The sequence below is a fragment of the Egretta garzetta genome, unplaced genomic scaffold (assembly GCF_000687185.1).
Source record: "Egretta garzetta isolate BGI_Z169 unplaced genomic scaffold, ASM68718v1 scaffold7, whole genome shotgun sequence".
Taxonomy (NCBI): domain Eukaryota; kingdom Metazoa; phylum Chordata; class Aves; order Pelecaniformes; family Ardeidae; genus Egretta; species Egretta garzetta.
The window spans coordinates 1,533,585-1,547,766 of record NW_009260350.1 but is presented as its reverse complement, the minus strand read 5'-3'; the positions used below and the strand labels follow the sequence as shown (position 1 = coordinate 1,547,766).

Here is a 14,182-nt window from a genome sequence, read left to right as displayed (position 1 = left end):
GGCCGAGGCTGCTCCCTTGCCTCCGCTCAGGTTTGTTTGTTTGTTTGCCTAGCGCCAGCTCGAAGGGGGCAGGAGGGAGAGAGGGAGGGAAAGCGCCGAGGAGGAGACGTGCGGATTCATTTTGAGGCTTCATAATGGTACATTTACACACCACGTTGCCTAAGGAAATTGGGTAGATGAATGCCTGGTCATGCTGCCAGTGCACCAGGTTAACTCCCAGGATTTAGCTTATATCATTTCACGAGAGCGTTTATGGCCTTTACTGTGTTTATTCCCAGGTGCTCTTTGGCACTGCTGCATCCCAGGCTCCTTTTGTGTATGCGCGCGTGTGTGTAGATCTTCAAATAAAATAACACATCTATTCAGACCCGGTCCACATTAAATATTTATTGCCTGCAATTTGTGCATATGTGTTTGATAAATGGGCGGGAGAGGAGGGGAGGAGAAGGGGAAGCAGGAGCTCAGATGCAGAGAAAACATCAGCTTTGTCCTGGAATTTCTCCAGGGGACGGCACTGGAGAGGGGTGTCCGGCAAGCACTGCCTTTGGGTCTGTTTTCAGGCTTTCTGGGCAAGGGGCAGGCTGGTGGGATGGCTGTGTGCTTTGGTGCTCAAGCAGCAAGTTCCTTCTCTGGGGACAGGTGTGCTGTGACAAGGGTTTAACTGGACCGTGGTAGAGCGCGGATGCTGCCAGCCCTGCCTCGCACCCTCCAGCTGAACAGGAACCCCCTTATCTCCCTGTTCCTGGCTTTCCATCCCATTGGCCCTCAAAAACTTGTCTGAAATGCTGCTGGTTCCAGGGGTTGTTGTGCAGGACTTGGGTCTGCTGAATTCACCTGTTTCCCCTTACACATTCAGCAAGCTTAAATAAAACCAGTTTATTCTAGCTCACAGAAGAGGTTGCATGGCTGGCTGCAGAATGGGAAATCCACGTTCCCAGGTGCAGTGTTAAAGCACGGAAATCCAGTCTTAAAAATGATGCCCAGCATCTGCAGAGCAGAAGGATGATGCCTTTGCGGACACGGTGCCTACAACAGGCTTTGGGGACGGAGGAGCTCTTCTGGAAAGAGAACAGGTCCCCGTGGGGCTGTGCTTGGGCCCATGCCTGTATCCTGTGTGCTCCAGCCCCTCTCTGAAAGTGCAAATAAATCTCTTTTGATGGTGGTTTGGAGCAGCCCTGCCTCCTGGTAACCTGGAGATGCTCTTTGTCCCCCCTGAAGAGGGCATGGCGTGCTGGCTGGGTCCTTGGTTTCTGCAGGTCTCCTAGGGGGAGAAACATAGCAGTTCTAACTAAAGAAGTTTTTTGCTTTGTTAAGGTTTGCGACAGGAAAGGATGACCCTTGAAGTCTAAGCTGAGTTTTTAGCTGTTATTAGGTGCTTTGGACATGGGGTTTGCAGGGAAGCAGAGCGGCTGTGGGACACCACTTGCCCCAAGTCCTCAGCTCTGGCAAGCCTGCAATGTGGGTCTGCAACTGGTGGTGCCACGGTTTGTGATAAAATGATGGTTCTTCCCTTGATCTCACAGCGTCTTTGCTTTTCCTTTTCTAATTCACAGCACCTTTGGAGAGCTGAAGACCGTCCGGCTGCCCAAGAAAATGGCAGGAACGGGATCCCACCGGGGCTTTGGCTTTGTGGATTTCCTCACCAAGCAGGATGCCAAGGTGAGATGTAGACCTTTCACGTTCTCCTCCCCCTCTGGCACCCTCCCAGGCTGGTCTCGGAGCAGAAGGTGAGGAAGGGAGCCTGGAGGCTCTGTCTCACTGAGGCGTAGCCCAGAGTTGGGGCAGGCTGTTACCATTCACCAGCAAAGCTGCACTGAGGCTAAAACCCCTGTGTGGGCAACCACTGAAGGTTACACGACAGAAACCAGAACCTAAGCTGTAATGGGCAGAGGTTTGGTGTGAGTAACACAATGGCTAAAAGTTCTTGGAATGTAGAAGGACAGGGGCTTATTTTTCAGGTTTGTCAGAAGCAAGATGAGAAGGGGTGGTTTTGACCCAATGTAATGCTTCAGGAAACCTCAGTACCTGTCCCACCTCCACCACTGCGTTGGGTTTAGGGGAGTTTTGGGTATTGTGACCATTTACCGGTTTGTAAACTGCACAAGGGCTGTCTTCATCAGTTCCTCGGTGTGTTTTGAGACCCCTCTGTGGGCAGCCTTACCGTGTCGTTTTTCAGATAGCGAGCGTAGCACAAGAGCAGTATTTGTGAATTGGGCAACGGGATGGGCAAGCAGAGAGGAAGGACTGTGTCTGCTTCACCTTGCTGAACACAGGAACAAAGATCAAGCTCTGTAATCTGGTCGTTGTCTTGGTCCAAAGAGGGGACCTAGCTGTGCGGGGTTGGCCAAGGATGCTTTCTCAGAGTGGCTATTTGATGGCAATGTTGGCAGCAGGCAGCTGTGCTTGGGAAACGCCTTGCTGAGCACCAAGAACTGAGCTCCTGAAGCCTGCAAGGTGAAAGCACATTTTGCTTTAACCAAAAAATGCAAACCCCATCGTTCCAGTATCTTGACATTTTTGCAATCCGTATGCACTTTATGCTGCAAAATACTCCATAGCATTTTGAGCTGGGATAGATTGCTGTTCAAGATGTTCTGCTCTATCGTTTGTTTTAAAAGTTTTTTATATGTTTAAGTTCTGTATTTGCAGAGGAAATCAGGGGGTCGTAGCCTGTCTGATAGTATTCTGCTCTTACCCTTTGCTGGAGGTGCAGGAGCAGGCTGGACCAGGCATGGCCTCTCAGGCACTGGACAGAAGAGGGTCCTCGGCCCCACTGAAAGCTGCTGCATGGGCACTCCCAGCACCAGAGCAGTGCGGGTTTCATCCTTGCTGCTGGTGATTTCCACAGTGTCTGGAAGAGCAATGGTTGTGGGCACAAGCCAAGGGTTGTTATTGCTGAAGGGAAGGGACCACGTGGCCCCGCTGGCTCCCCGAGACTCCAAATTTTCAAGACTGTGAGCAGAGATGAAGGAGACAGGAGGGGGGAGCAAGTGTAGCCTGTGTTTATGTTTTTAGACAGGATTCATTGATCTGGGATCACAAGGGACTATTAGATCATCTGTTCCAGTCTGACCTCCCGTATAACACAGTACATAGAGTTTCTTTGTTAGTCCTGCATTGATCCTAATTCAAACTTCCTTCTGCTCAGCATCCATCCTCCCCCTGGGGGCCAGCTCACTGGGCAGCGTGGGGTGCAGCGAGCCCCCCGGGAGCCTGGTTCCTCTCCCTGCACAGAGAGCTCTGCCTGTGGCTCTGCTCACACCCCGGCTCTGGGCAGCTTTGCTGTAACCTCTGCTTCACTCCAGAGCCACTCAGGCTTTGTTCCTGGTGTTTGAATTAATCTTTTCCTAAGGAAACTGTAAGTATTTGACAGAAAGGTGCACACAGGGAACTGGCTGGTTCTTTACTGCTGCTTGGTTTGGGGATGAGCGAGGCAGCACCCGCTTTTCTGCTTGATTTCTGGAGGAAACGGCACAGGCCTGTGTCTGCCTCCAGTCCCTTTTCTGCTCTTTGGGGACCCGGTGGCTGATTCCAGCTGCACTGGGCAAATGGAGATCCCAACAGTAGGAAACGCTTCTATTGCTGCTGAGGGCGGGCAGCCAGCCAGAGGGGAGAGAGACGGGGCAGGGTGCTTGCTCGGGGCACCGCTCCCAAAGCTCGCAGAGGCCGTGGGAGGTGAGCGTGGGGGAGTGAGCTGCCGTAGGGAAGATCGCTTGGGAGGGTTTTTCTTCTTTTCCAGCAAAGCAGCTCTTCTTCCTTCTTTTTTTTTCTTTTTTTTTTTTTTTCCCCGCCCTCATCTCTTTGAGGGATTTAATTGTCTCACAAGTGGCACATCAAGTACACTCCATTGGCCGTCTGGAAAAGGATGCGCTGTGTATTGATGAATAGGATCCTGAATATTGTAAACACGGACATAATTGGCTTAGAGTTTATTGCTAAGTGAAATGGGAGAGGAGGGGAGTGGGCCTGGAGACCTCTGAGCTGAATAGCTGTGACTGTCAATGACGTTTTTTCTCAGAGTGGTAATCTGGAAATCGTTTATAAGCATCTTATAAAACATGATGTTTTTGTAATAGAATAATTAGGGTGGCTTTGTTGGGCATTTAAAGCCTGTGACCTCCCATGTTTGTCTTTTTCTCGGAGCAATCACGGCTGCTGTGGGAGCGCATGCGGAGATTTTTCCAAAGCCAGGACAGAGATGTGGGGCTCTCTCCGAACTCCCCAACGCTGTGCCTGCAGACCTGTGCTACCAGGCTGGGTTTTATCCCCTCAGCCTCCCCTGGTGCTCTGCCACCCACTCGAGGAGAGCCAGCCCTGCCAAAAGGTGCTGTTGTGGGAGGGGTGGGCGCCTGCGCCGTGCTCCTCCTTGCCTGCAGGGGAGGTGACATCCAGCCAGGGCATGGGATGCTGCTGGTGGTAGCATCTTCTCCTTCAGAGATGGAGGTGCTTGTCCTTCAGAGCCCCGGTCTCACGCCTGGCTTTCCCACGGTGACGTCTGCAGCCGGGGCTGTCTCTTGGGTCGTGTGACGGCTCCCGGGGTGATGGATGGACCTCAACCGAGAGTGTTACACCACCATCAGATGAAATTAGCAGCCCTCTCTCTTCTGTGTCGTGAGCATTTAACAGATGACAGCACAGGCGCATGCGAAGCCAGGCAGCGGGGAGGAACCTGTGTCTGAGACAGCAATGGGAGAGACAAAGTAATATTCACAAAGAGGGTTTGCATACCCGCTGGCCAAGCCTTTGGTTTTAAACCTCCAGTGCTGGCTGACCACCAGCTGGGAGTGCCTGGAAGTTGGGGGATGAGAAGGGGAACTTTGATCCACTGGCAAAACCAAATTAACTCCAGTTAAGGAAGCATTAACCATTTGACATGTTTCCTGACGTTCCCTGTGCAGAATTGTTGTGGGATTGTTTTTATTTTTGAACTATTAACTGGAAGCCAAGTTTCCACTTTTCTCCCCTCTCGATATAAAAATACATCTGGTCTCCAAATAGAAATTGCCCATTCGGGAAAGACAGTCAAGTCTTTAAAAATGCACGCACACGGAAGGAAAAATCCTTGTGTGCAGCTGGCATCGCAGAGAGCATCCTCAGTTGGGACTGGTTCTTGCGAGGAAGGGATATTTATCAATCTGCTAATGTTGTTGACCCTTTGTCCCTCTAATGACTCCAGCCCGGAGACTCTTCGGCTTGAGGATTTAATAGGGCAAGGGGGAATCTATAGGCAGAGCAGCACTGTCTTCCAAATTAATACAGCATTTAGGGATGGCGCCGCAGCACTCAGGGGTGACGGACGCAATGGTCTCTCGATCTCTGCCTTTCCGTCGCCCCGGCACAGCAGGCTCTGCTGCAAAGCAGTGTCTGTCGCGTCCTGTGAGTTTATTGGCTACCCCTTAATTTTGAAATTCCCTTTCTGAATCCCACAAACATTTTTAAGCTGTTGTTGGGGGGCCTCTCCCCTTCCTCTCTCCACTTTTCCCTGCTCCTTTCGCCTGTCCATCTGCCGCCTGGGCTCTCACCCTGCCTGAGCTGTACTCAGAGCTAGTGATGAAATCCTGCCATGCTGAGCCATGACATTAAACTCGAACCAAACTCTGCAATATCATAATTTGGGAGTGTTCAAAAATGACATTTTTTAAGCATACTCGCATCCTATTTGCTAGGGAGAGAGGGATGTAGGGTTTTCATGCAACCCCCTAAAGCATTTGGAAAGCAAGAGGGACCTGCAAGGAGGGTTTGCCAGGGCTCTTCAGCTTTTAGTGTTACCTGGCAATGGGTTTAATTAAGTCCTTCTTTGGCATTTAAGGATACCAAGCCTTGTGTGGTGGAGGGTCCCCTTTTCTTAAAGGCGTAGGATGATGCAAAGCCATGGTAATTAGAGGTCTTTTCTGGTCTCCCCCTCTCTCGGATGAGCGGACACCACACTTCTCTTTATCCCAAGTTCAGATACAACTAAATGAGCCTCTGGCCATCCAATGCTTCGGTCTTCAAAGGAGGTGTCCTGGGAAGGCAGACACTCGGGTGGAGGAACCGCACTCCTGCTCCTGCCTCCAGCCCCTTTCTTTGAAAGCCAGTCTGCTTGTCCTCATTTCATATTTCTCATGTAATTAAAATTCATTTTTTCCCCTACCTACCTTTTCATTTGGAATAGCAGCAGTGGCAAATTTCCTCCTCTCGCTGGAAGATTTTCGGCAATGCGGATGGATGGGGATGGCATTTCTCCCCTTCATCCCTTTGTCTTTTAAATCATTAGTGACTTCTCTTTTTTCCCCCTGAAAAAGTCTTAATTCCTTTCAGAGCAATGAAGAGCTGAGTTTTATTTTTTAGCTGGTTTCCAAATGAAGTGGCATTCAGTGTTTTTTCACTTGGAATGCACAGCTTCTCTTCTGCAGCCCCAGCTCTGGGAGCCCATCTGGAAGACAGAGCCGTGGGGACCACGGGTCCCAACATGCCCTTATCCACGTGGGCCAGGAGGGTCCCTGTGATCTCACCCCTGCATCCTGAGCTTTGCTTCATCCTAGGTGCGAAACAGCTCATTTTGGGAGTGTGTTCAGCTGGGAAGGGCCAATGTCACCAGGCTGCTAGCAGATGCGTCTCTCCCAGTGGGTTTCTTTCAGGCAACACAACTTGATGGCAGCATCTGCCTTCCCTCTTGCTCCATGACCTTTCCTGGTGCTCCCTGCAAATCTGGAGGATGCCTCATCCTGGACTGAGCTGTGTGTGCCTGGCGGGGCATGGAAGGAATCCTGCAACGAGGAGGATGTGGCAGAGCAAGCTGCTTTGAGGGTGAGAGCTCACCAAGTGCTGCCCTTTGCACCACGATCGTGGGCGCGTTCGGAATGCTCTGCCCTCCTCCCGGACCTGCTGCAGGGCACAGCAAGGTTGCTGGGGCCATATCCTGTCTTCCAACCTTCCTCTTCCTTGTGCTGCGGGAAGTGAGAAATTAAAAAGTATAAATTAACAAATGAGACCCGGCGATTAGAGCTGCATTTGTTTGCCAGGCTTTGGAAATGGCTCTTTGTGCCAACGTAAACAGCCATCACAACTCCCTACTGCCACCTCCCCCCGAGTGTTTATTTAAGCCAACACATTGCTCTGCTAATTGGATACCATTCCAAGTGAAAATAGGCCTTTAAAACAACAGCAGCGGCAAATAAAAACAGCTGTAGCTGCAAAAGCACCAGCCAGGCTTGTAGCCCTTCAGAGGAGAATGTGCCCCCCCCACCCGCTCCAAAAAAGAGGCACGCTGCCCTGCTGGGGTCAGCACCAGGGAGCTGGCGAAGGTGGGGAATCTCGGTGATGCTATGGAGCAGGTGGAGCTGGTGCTCCTCGTTTCTCTTCTTTATAATGAATGAAAATTAATATCAGTGAAAGGGAGTTGGAAGGAGGGGAAAACACAGGTTACTGGGTGCTGGTCACTGGAAATGGGGGGGGACTGAGTTTAGTGACCTGGTGGCTCAGGCAGGGTCCTGGCTGCCGAGGAGCAGTTGTGGGCAGCCGAAGCCCACGTGACATTTGGGGACAACTGCAGTGGTTCTAAATTGCCGTTTAGCAAATGGCTTGGAGGAGAGGTCTGGGCTTCTCCAGGATAGCTTTGGTGCTGATTTGGGGGCCTCCGATGGGAGGACACGTCCCTGTGGCACACGGGATGTGTTTCTGAGGTCCTATAGCTGCTGTATTTGCTCTGGGGATGCGTTTTTGCAGTTCATAACCTGACTTAATCCCAGCCTTAGCTGTGGTTTTCAGAAGAGCATTTGGGGCTTCTTTTCTCTAGCCCCATGCCCAGCCATGTATCACATTGCTGTGAAGCACTTTATGGGCCCCTGGGAGTAAAAATATTTGACCACTGTGTTTGTGTATTTGCATTATGGGCCCAATCCTGCTCAGTCCTCAATTTCCTTGAAAGTCTGTGGGAAATAAAGACAAAGTCCACCTTCCCTGGATCAAGTCACTGTTTCCCGAATGCCTCTGCTGGTTGCCTGCAGGCATAGAAAGCGTCTGTCTGAGCTACTGTGCTGGCCGGCATGCTTGTATCATCAGCAAGAGGTTATAGCTGTATGGATGTTAATGAGTAGGATCTAACAACGAGGAAACCTCTGGATTTCTGTTACGCAGCAAACCACCATAGGCAAAAAGAGAAGAGGACTTCTGCGTTGGCTTTGGCTCTGCCACGTTTGCTGCCACCATGGCCAACATCACCAAACAGTTGGCGAGAGGAAGGCAGCTTTCTCTGATGAGCTTGGGCTTCTTCAAACGTGCTGACCCAGAGCAGAAGACAACCTTGCACCTCACATTTAGGCTGTGCTTTACTGCATGCCAGCAGAGGTCAGGGTGGGTGGAGGGTGGTGAGGCTGCTCTGCTTGTCCTAACCCAGCGCCGCCCATGGGGGCCCTGGTTTGCAGTCGAACCACCTGGTGCTGCCCCAAGCCTCGACGGCCTTTCCAGGCTCGAGCTTTCCCGGCTCAGGTGTGGTGCCAGGGTGGTGCAAGGCTGCAGCCAACCTTGAGCTGCTTGCTATGCTGGATTTCAGCCTGCTCCCTAGCGAGCAGCAGCAGCCTGCAGGAATGGCGGTGGGTATTTGCTCTGCTGCAAGTATGTAGAAGATAAATGATTGAGTCAAAGCTACTGATGGAGATGAATCCTGCCCCATCAGAGCAAAGTGCTCGAAGTGGGATGTTCTCTGGTGGCCTTTTGGATTCAGGGCAGAGGGAGGGATATCTTTGCATTTCCTCAGGTGAGCCTGTTTTTATTTTCTCCCTTATTTTTTTTTTCTCTTAATTCTGCAGAAAGCATTCAACGCCCTGTGCCACAGCACGCATTTGTACGGCCGGAGGCTGGTCTTGGAGTGGGCAGATACGGAGGAGACGGTGGAGGCCCTGAGACGGAAAACGGCAGACCATTTCCACGGTAACGTGGCAGCATACTTCTGGGCCGCCAAAACCCGCCCAGCCTGACAATGCAAGCACAGGGGGAATGAGGAGGCTCCAGGCCACCGCTTTATCTGACAGCTCTCTGTGCATGTGAGCCGGTTAACTCTCCGTGTGCTGGCACTGCCGGGCGCCTCGGTGCCACCTGCAATGCTTTTGCTCCGTCTGCCTGCACCCCAGGGTGCTCCGCTGCGGGGACAGGCTCTGCGCATGCAGCGCACAGATTGAAAAGGACAAATAATTTGGCTGTCGGTTGAGATGCAGAGAGGGCTGTTTGGATCAGGTTCCCGAGAATGACGGCTCTGTAGATAACAGCACTGCAGGCTGCTATTGACAGCCATCGACAGGCACAAATGCATTGCTTGGCAAATATTTATGTAGGAAGGGCTTCCCTGGGCTGGAGGGCTAAGCCGGAGATCAATGTTCTTCCTCCTGCATCCCCTCCCCTCTCCATCATGCACATGCCCATCGTCCGGGGGGTTGGCATAAGGAGTTCTGGGGCTGCACGTTGCAATCCCTGGCGATGGAAGAGCAGCAAGCTGCCTTTATTTAGTGAGCCTGACTCCAGCAGGGCCCGACCTTGTGTTCGTGAAATGTTGTGCACAGTGCTGATTATTACAAGGCTGGGGGAGCTGCAGTTTGGTGGTGGAAAGGCTGAGGGTGGGTATGACTGGAGAGGTGTGGAGACAAGGGGGATGTGCTAGGAGCCACAGGCTCCAGCGTGATGCCAAAAAGGAGACCAAAAGGAGCACAGCAGTGCCTAGGTGTATGCAATAGCCTGGGCGTAGAGCTGCGCTGCCAGGGGCACGTGTGCGGCAGCACGGAGGACAGGCGCTGCTGGGGATGGATGTGCCCACCCAGCGCTGGAGTGGGGGACACATCAGGCTTGGCCACAGTAATGTGAGTTCCACCCGGGTGGAGAAGGAAGCAGGTGTGGTGCTTTGTGCACCCCATTTTATATTCGGGATCTCCTTTCTCCCTTTCTACTCTCCTCAGTCTAGGGGGAAAAAATAGTCTTGGCTTTACGGTAGCTGCAGATTTGCAGCAGATGCTGGCTGCTGCCTGCGAGCTCTGTCGTTTCCCTGTTTCCCCCAGGCTCAGCTTGCTTCCCCATTTCTGTCTGCATTTGCTCCAGCCCGCTTGTCCGGGATCTTCCTCACTGAGGTGGGGACTCTGGGAGAGCGGCAGAAGAGCGTTTCACATTCCAGGAGGGATGCAGCCTTGGAGCGACGGTGGCTCCAGGGGCTTGGCTGAAAAACAGGAGCAAGGTTATCACTCCCCATCTTTAGGGACTGAAAATGTGCTTGAAGGCGGTGGTCGTTGCTGCGCTCCAGCCTGTATTGAGGGGAGAGAAATAACATCCAGTGACTTCAGCCCTGTCTGGCGCACACGCGCTCCTCCGCTGCTACACTGCTGGTAGCTAATCCTGCGGCAGGGCAGGATCTGCCGGGAAGGGCTCTCCCTAACAAAGCCCAGCTGGGGCTCGCTAGCGGGCACCGGGAGCTGGCTGCTGCCTGGGACCAGGTCTCAGCCTCTCCGCACCGTGCTGGGAGGCTGGAGTTTCACAGGTGGGATTTTATTTCTTCAGGAAGTGCCCTCTCCTGATTTCAAGGCAGCCTTGCCATGGAGTTTCTGGCTGTGATGCCCAGCGGCCCTGAGGAGGGGAGGGAGCTGCGCCCTGTCCCTTTGGCCATGGGTGTGCAGAAAGCCATGGTGATAGCGATAAAGAGGGAGAAACTGCAGCTACCACTCTGCCTTCAGCCCCCGTGGGGATACTGCTTCCCGTTTCCGCCCTGGTGTAGCTGGAGACTGATTTTCCCACATGGAGCTGGGGTGGACAGGATAGAGAGCCTGTACAGCATTGCTGCCCTGCCTTGAATCCTCCCCACCCCTCCATCCTACCAAACAGCCAGGCTGAGACCGTGCAGCTCGTTTCACTGGTGATGCAGACCGGATTCTGTCGACCAGAAACCTGGCTCGCTTTTTCCTACCTATGCCCATTTCCCCCCACTTCCCTCCTCTCCCTGCAAGGCACAGGAAGAGCTCGAACATCCCCGCGCTGTTCATGGATGTCCCCATGAGTTTTCCTCTCCAACCTCAATGTGGGTGACTTGTGAGGGTCTTCCCACAGCTTTGCAGGCTCACATGCTCTGGCCCCTCTGGTACCTTATCTCCAGGTAGGAAGGGACTGAGCTGGGGATGGGAGAGAAAAGATAATTTTGAGTCTTCAAGGCTCAGGAAACAAAGACTGAGGCCCCTGGTGTGTTCAAGCTGCTCTTTGCCACCAAAAGCTGCTGCTGCTGCTGTCCTCGCCTTGCTCCCCAAGCAAGCGTCTGAGAAGCAGGACGTGGAGGCAGATGCCTTCAAAAGGCACAGTGCGGTGGGTGGGGTGGGACTTAACCCACCACCCCACCATTATTCCTTGTTTCTTGCCCTAAATTTCTTTGCAGGGTTGAGCATTGCCACCCCATGGGAGAGACTTTTTCTTCTTTTTTTTTTCTCTTTCTCTGAAAGTCACCTGTGATTCTTTCGGACCTGGAGACCTCCAACACCACCAGCCACCCATGCTGTTTGGAGAGGCTGGTCTTGCTGTAGCGGCGTCGCGTGTTCGTATCAAGCTGTGTTGGCAGTGCAGTGCCGTCAGTACAGGGTGACGTGGCCTCTGCTGCTCCTGGCCCTTTTCCTGGTTATTTGACAGAAACAAAAGCCACCAGCGAGGGTGCCGAGGACTTTGTGCATACCGGAAGAGGTGAAAGTGTTAAAGCAAGACAAAGGACTGAGACTGCCCCCATCTCATGGGGCTTTCAGACACATTTCTCCCAAGTTTTATGCAATTGGAATTTTAAGTATTTTGAAAAGCTCCTTCTTTTTTCTTCTTCTGTTTCCTCTTCCCCATGCAGTTTTTGGTTTGCTGTGGGCACAACAGTGATGCACAGATGCTTCCACGGGTAGCATGTGGTGGATCTGTGTGTAGGAGAGACTGCAGAGTGCTGACAGCGGTGAGAAGGTTGCCGTAAGGCTTGGGAGTTGCTATCAGCCGGGTCCAGTGGGGCAACACGGTGACCTGCACTCCCCTGGGTTTGGTGGCAAGTTTGCCTTGAGCAATGAGCTCCTCCTGCTCCATCTCACTGCCAGCTACAGCACATTTCTGCATCTCCAGCTTTGAAAGAGCCACCTTGATCTGTCAGGTTGGTGTCTTGAGTAGCAGCGGCCAAAACCCCTCACCCAGGAGCTCCAGCGTCAGCCCCGTCATTTTTGTCTTAGCAAGGAAATAACTTTGTGAAATCTGGTCCTGGGCTGTGAGAGACACGTCCTTCCCCGACCTCTCCCTGCGACAATTATGCGCCTTATTTCTAGACCCCATTTGTAGAGATTTGGCTTCCAGTTCCCAGGTCTCACTCTGCTGTTATTTGTTAGGTTAAAGAGAGGTCTGGTCTCCTAAATCTTTTCTCCGTGCAGACGTTTGTCATGGCAATCAAGCCACTTCTGAGCCATCTTTTCAATAGGTCTAATAGATGCAATAAAATGGAATAGGCTTCCTTCCCATTTTGTGTAGTTTTCAGGTCATTCTTTATGGCTTGTTCTGGGTCTTTGTAATGTTCCAGGAGAAAGTGAGGACCCCAGAAGTGGTCACTGGCTGCCAGAGATGGTTTCAGTAATGCTGTCGGGAGTGAAGCCACGGGCCAGCCCTGACGGCTGGGACTGCAGTTCTACACCCTGCGCTGGCTCTCCTGCCTCCGAGTGTTATTTCTGAGCGTACCTTCTCTTCGTCCTGAGGCGGGAGGGTCTTATATTAGGAAAAAAACCCGCTTACTTTGATTTTTAACTGCATGCCAACATACATTATTAATCTGTGGGACCTGATGCTGCAAGGGGGCTGGAGAGCCTGAGAGCTTGGCCAGCTACAGGGGAGGATTTGATGCTGCTGTGGATGAAGAGACTGATCTGGTCTAATATGGTGAGGAGAAGCCATGGAAAGGTTGGCCAACGGTTGGCCTTGGGGCCTCTAATCCAGCCCATAATGTGGAGCAGGGCAGCGAGGGATGCACAAACCCTGCCACCAGCAGCATCGTGGCCATCATTCAGGGAGGGGGATGCTCCCTTTGGAAAACAAGGATCACTGATGTCTTTGAAACCGGCGGGGAGGGTATTCTGGCTCTGCCGAAACAGTGATGAAGGGATCCCAATGCCCTGCAGCTGAATTTGCCAGCCCTGGGGCGAGGGGCAGATCTAGATCTGTGGATCAGTCTGGGGTTGCACCCAGAGCCCCGACGCAGACCCGCACATCTCCTGCATCCCCACAATCACATAAGTGCCGCCCACAAAAGGTTGGTGAACGGCTTGGTCCCCCTTTTCTTCCCTCGCTTGCCTGGCACGAGGCAACGCTTGCCAGCCGCAGCTCCATCCTGGCCAGCCTCACCTGGGGAAGATTTGCCAGCGAGGCGGCAATGCCCTCAGCGTGTGCGCGCTCCCTCTCTCCCGGGAGCCCGCAGTCCGTGCAGGGAAGGTACTTGCTCCCAATCCAGCTAAATTACTATTGACTTGTGTTCTCTGCGCTTCACAAACATTGCACTCAGCCATCACCAGCGGGGCGGGCAGTATCCTGCCAGGGCTAACTTGGGAAGCCAGCTGTGCTGGGCCGTTTTTTCCTGCTCTTTCCCATCGATCAAAGAATTAAATTGACAGATGGGGAATTTTGCGCGAGACGCGGGAAGGGGAAGGAATGACTTGTGGGGGTTATTTTATAGGAAGGACGGGGCGGAAAGAGGGATACGGAGGCTGCGGGGTGGGTGAATGAGAGAGAGATGTGGGAGGAGGGCATCTGGCTCGTCAGGCGGTTGTGAGAGCGTTTCCTGCAAGACCCCTGGTGTCGGCAGAGGGCTGGGGGTGGGTGTAAAGCACCGCAGCCCCTCTGCAGCTCGGCCCTGCTTAGTTACAGTCATTTGCTGGAAGCCCAGGGTTTGCAAGGGAAGGCGTGCTCAGCTCTGGACCCGATCTTTGTGCCCTTCCTGGCGGGATGGGAAGAGTCTTCCCCATCCCCGTCCCCAGCACCTTTCCCAGGTTGCTCCTGCGTTGGCCGCAGACCCCCAAGCTGCTCCTTTTACCTCTCGGCTGCACTACGGACCCGCTGTGCTCGCCCTCACCTCCCAGCCTTTTGGGCTCCCTCGTTTCCTCCTCCTTTTTCTTTTTTTTTGATTTTTTTTTTTTTTTTTTTTTAAAGGGCTTTTGAACTAATTCAAACCACAGCCCTG

The 14,182-nt window shown here is 52.8% G+C and overlaps 1 protein-coding gene across 1 annotated transcript in view; it reads left to right on the top strand.

The window, feature by feature from the left end:
• The window catches only part of RBM19 (RNA binding motif protein 19), a 72,720-nt gene that overhangs the window by 47,012 nt on the left and 11,526 nt on the right, over nt 1–14,182 (top strand). Inside the window, exons 21-22 of the mRNA XM_009642846.2 lie at nt 1,554–1,659; nt 8,790–8,910. Of these exons, the coding sequence (XP_009641141.1) occupies nt 1,554–1,659; nt 8,790–8,910 (227 nt within the window). The remainder of the gene's footprint in view (nt 1–1,553; nt 1,660–8,789; nt 8,911–14,182) is intronic.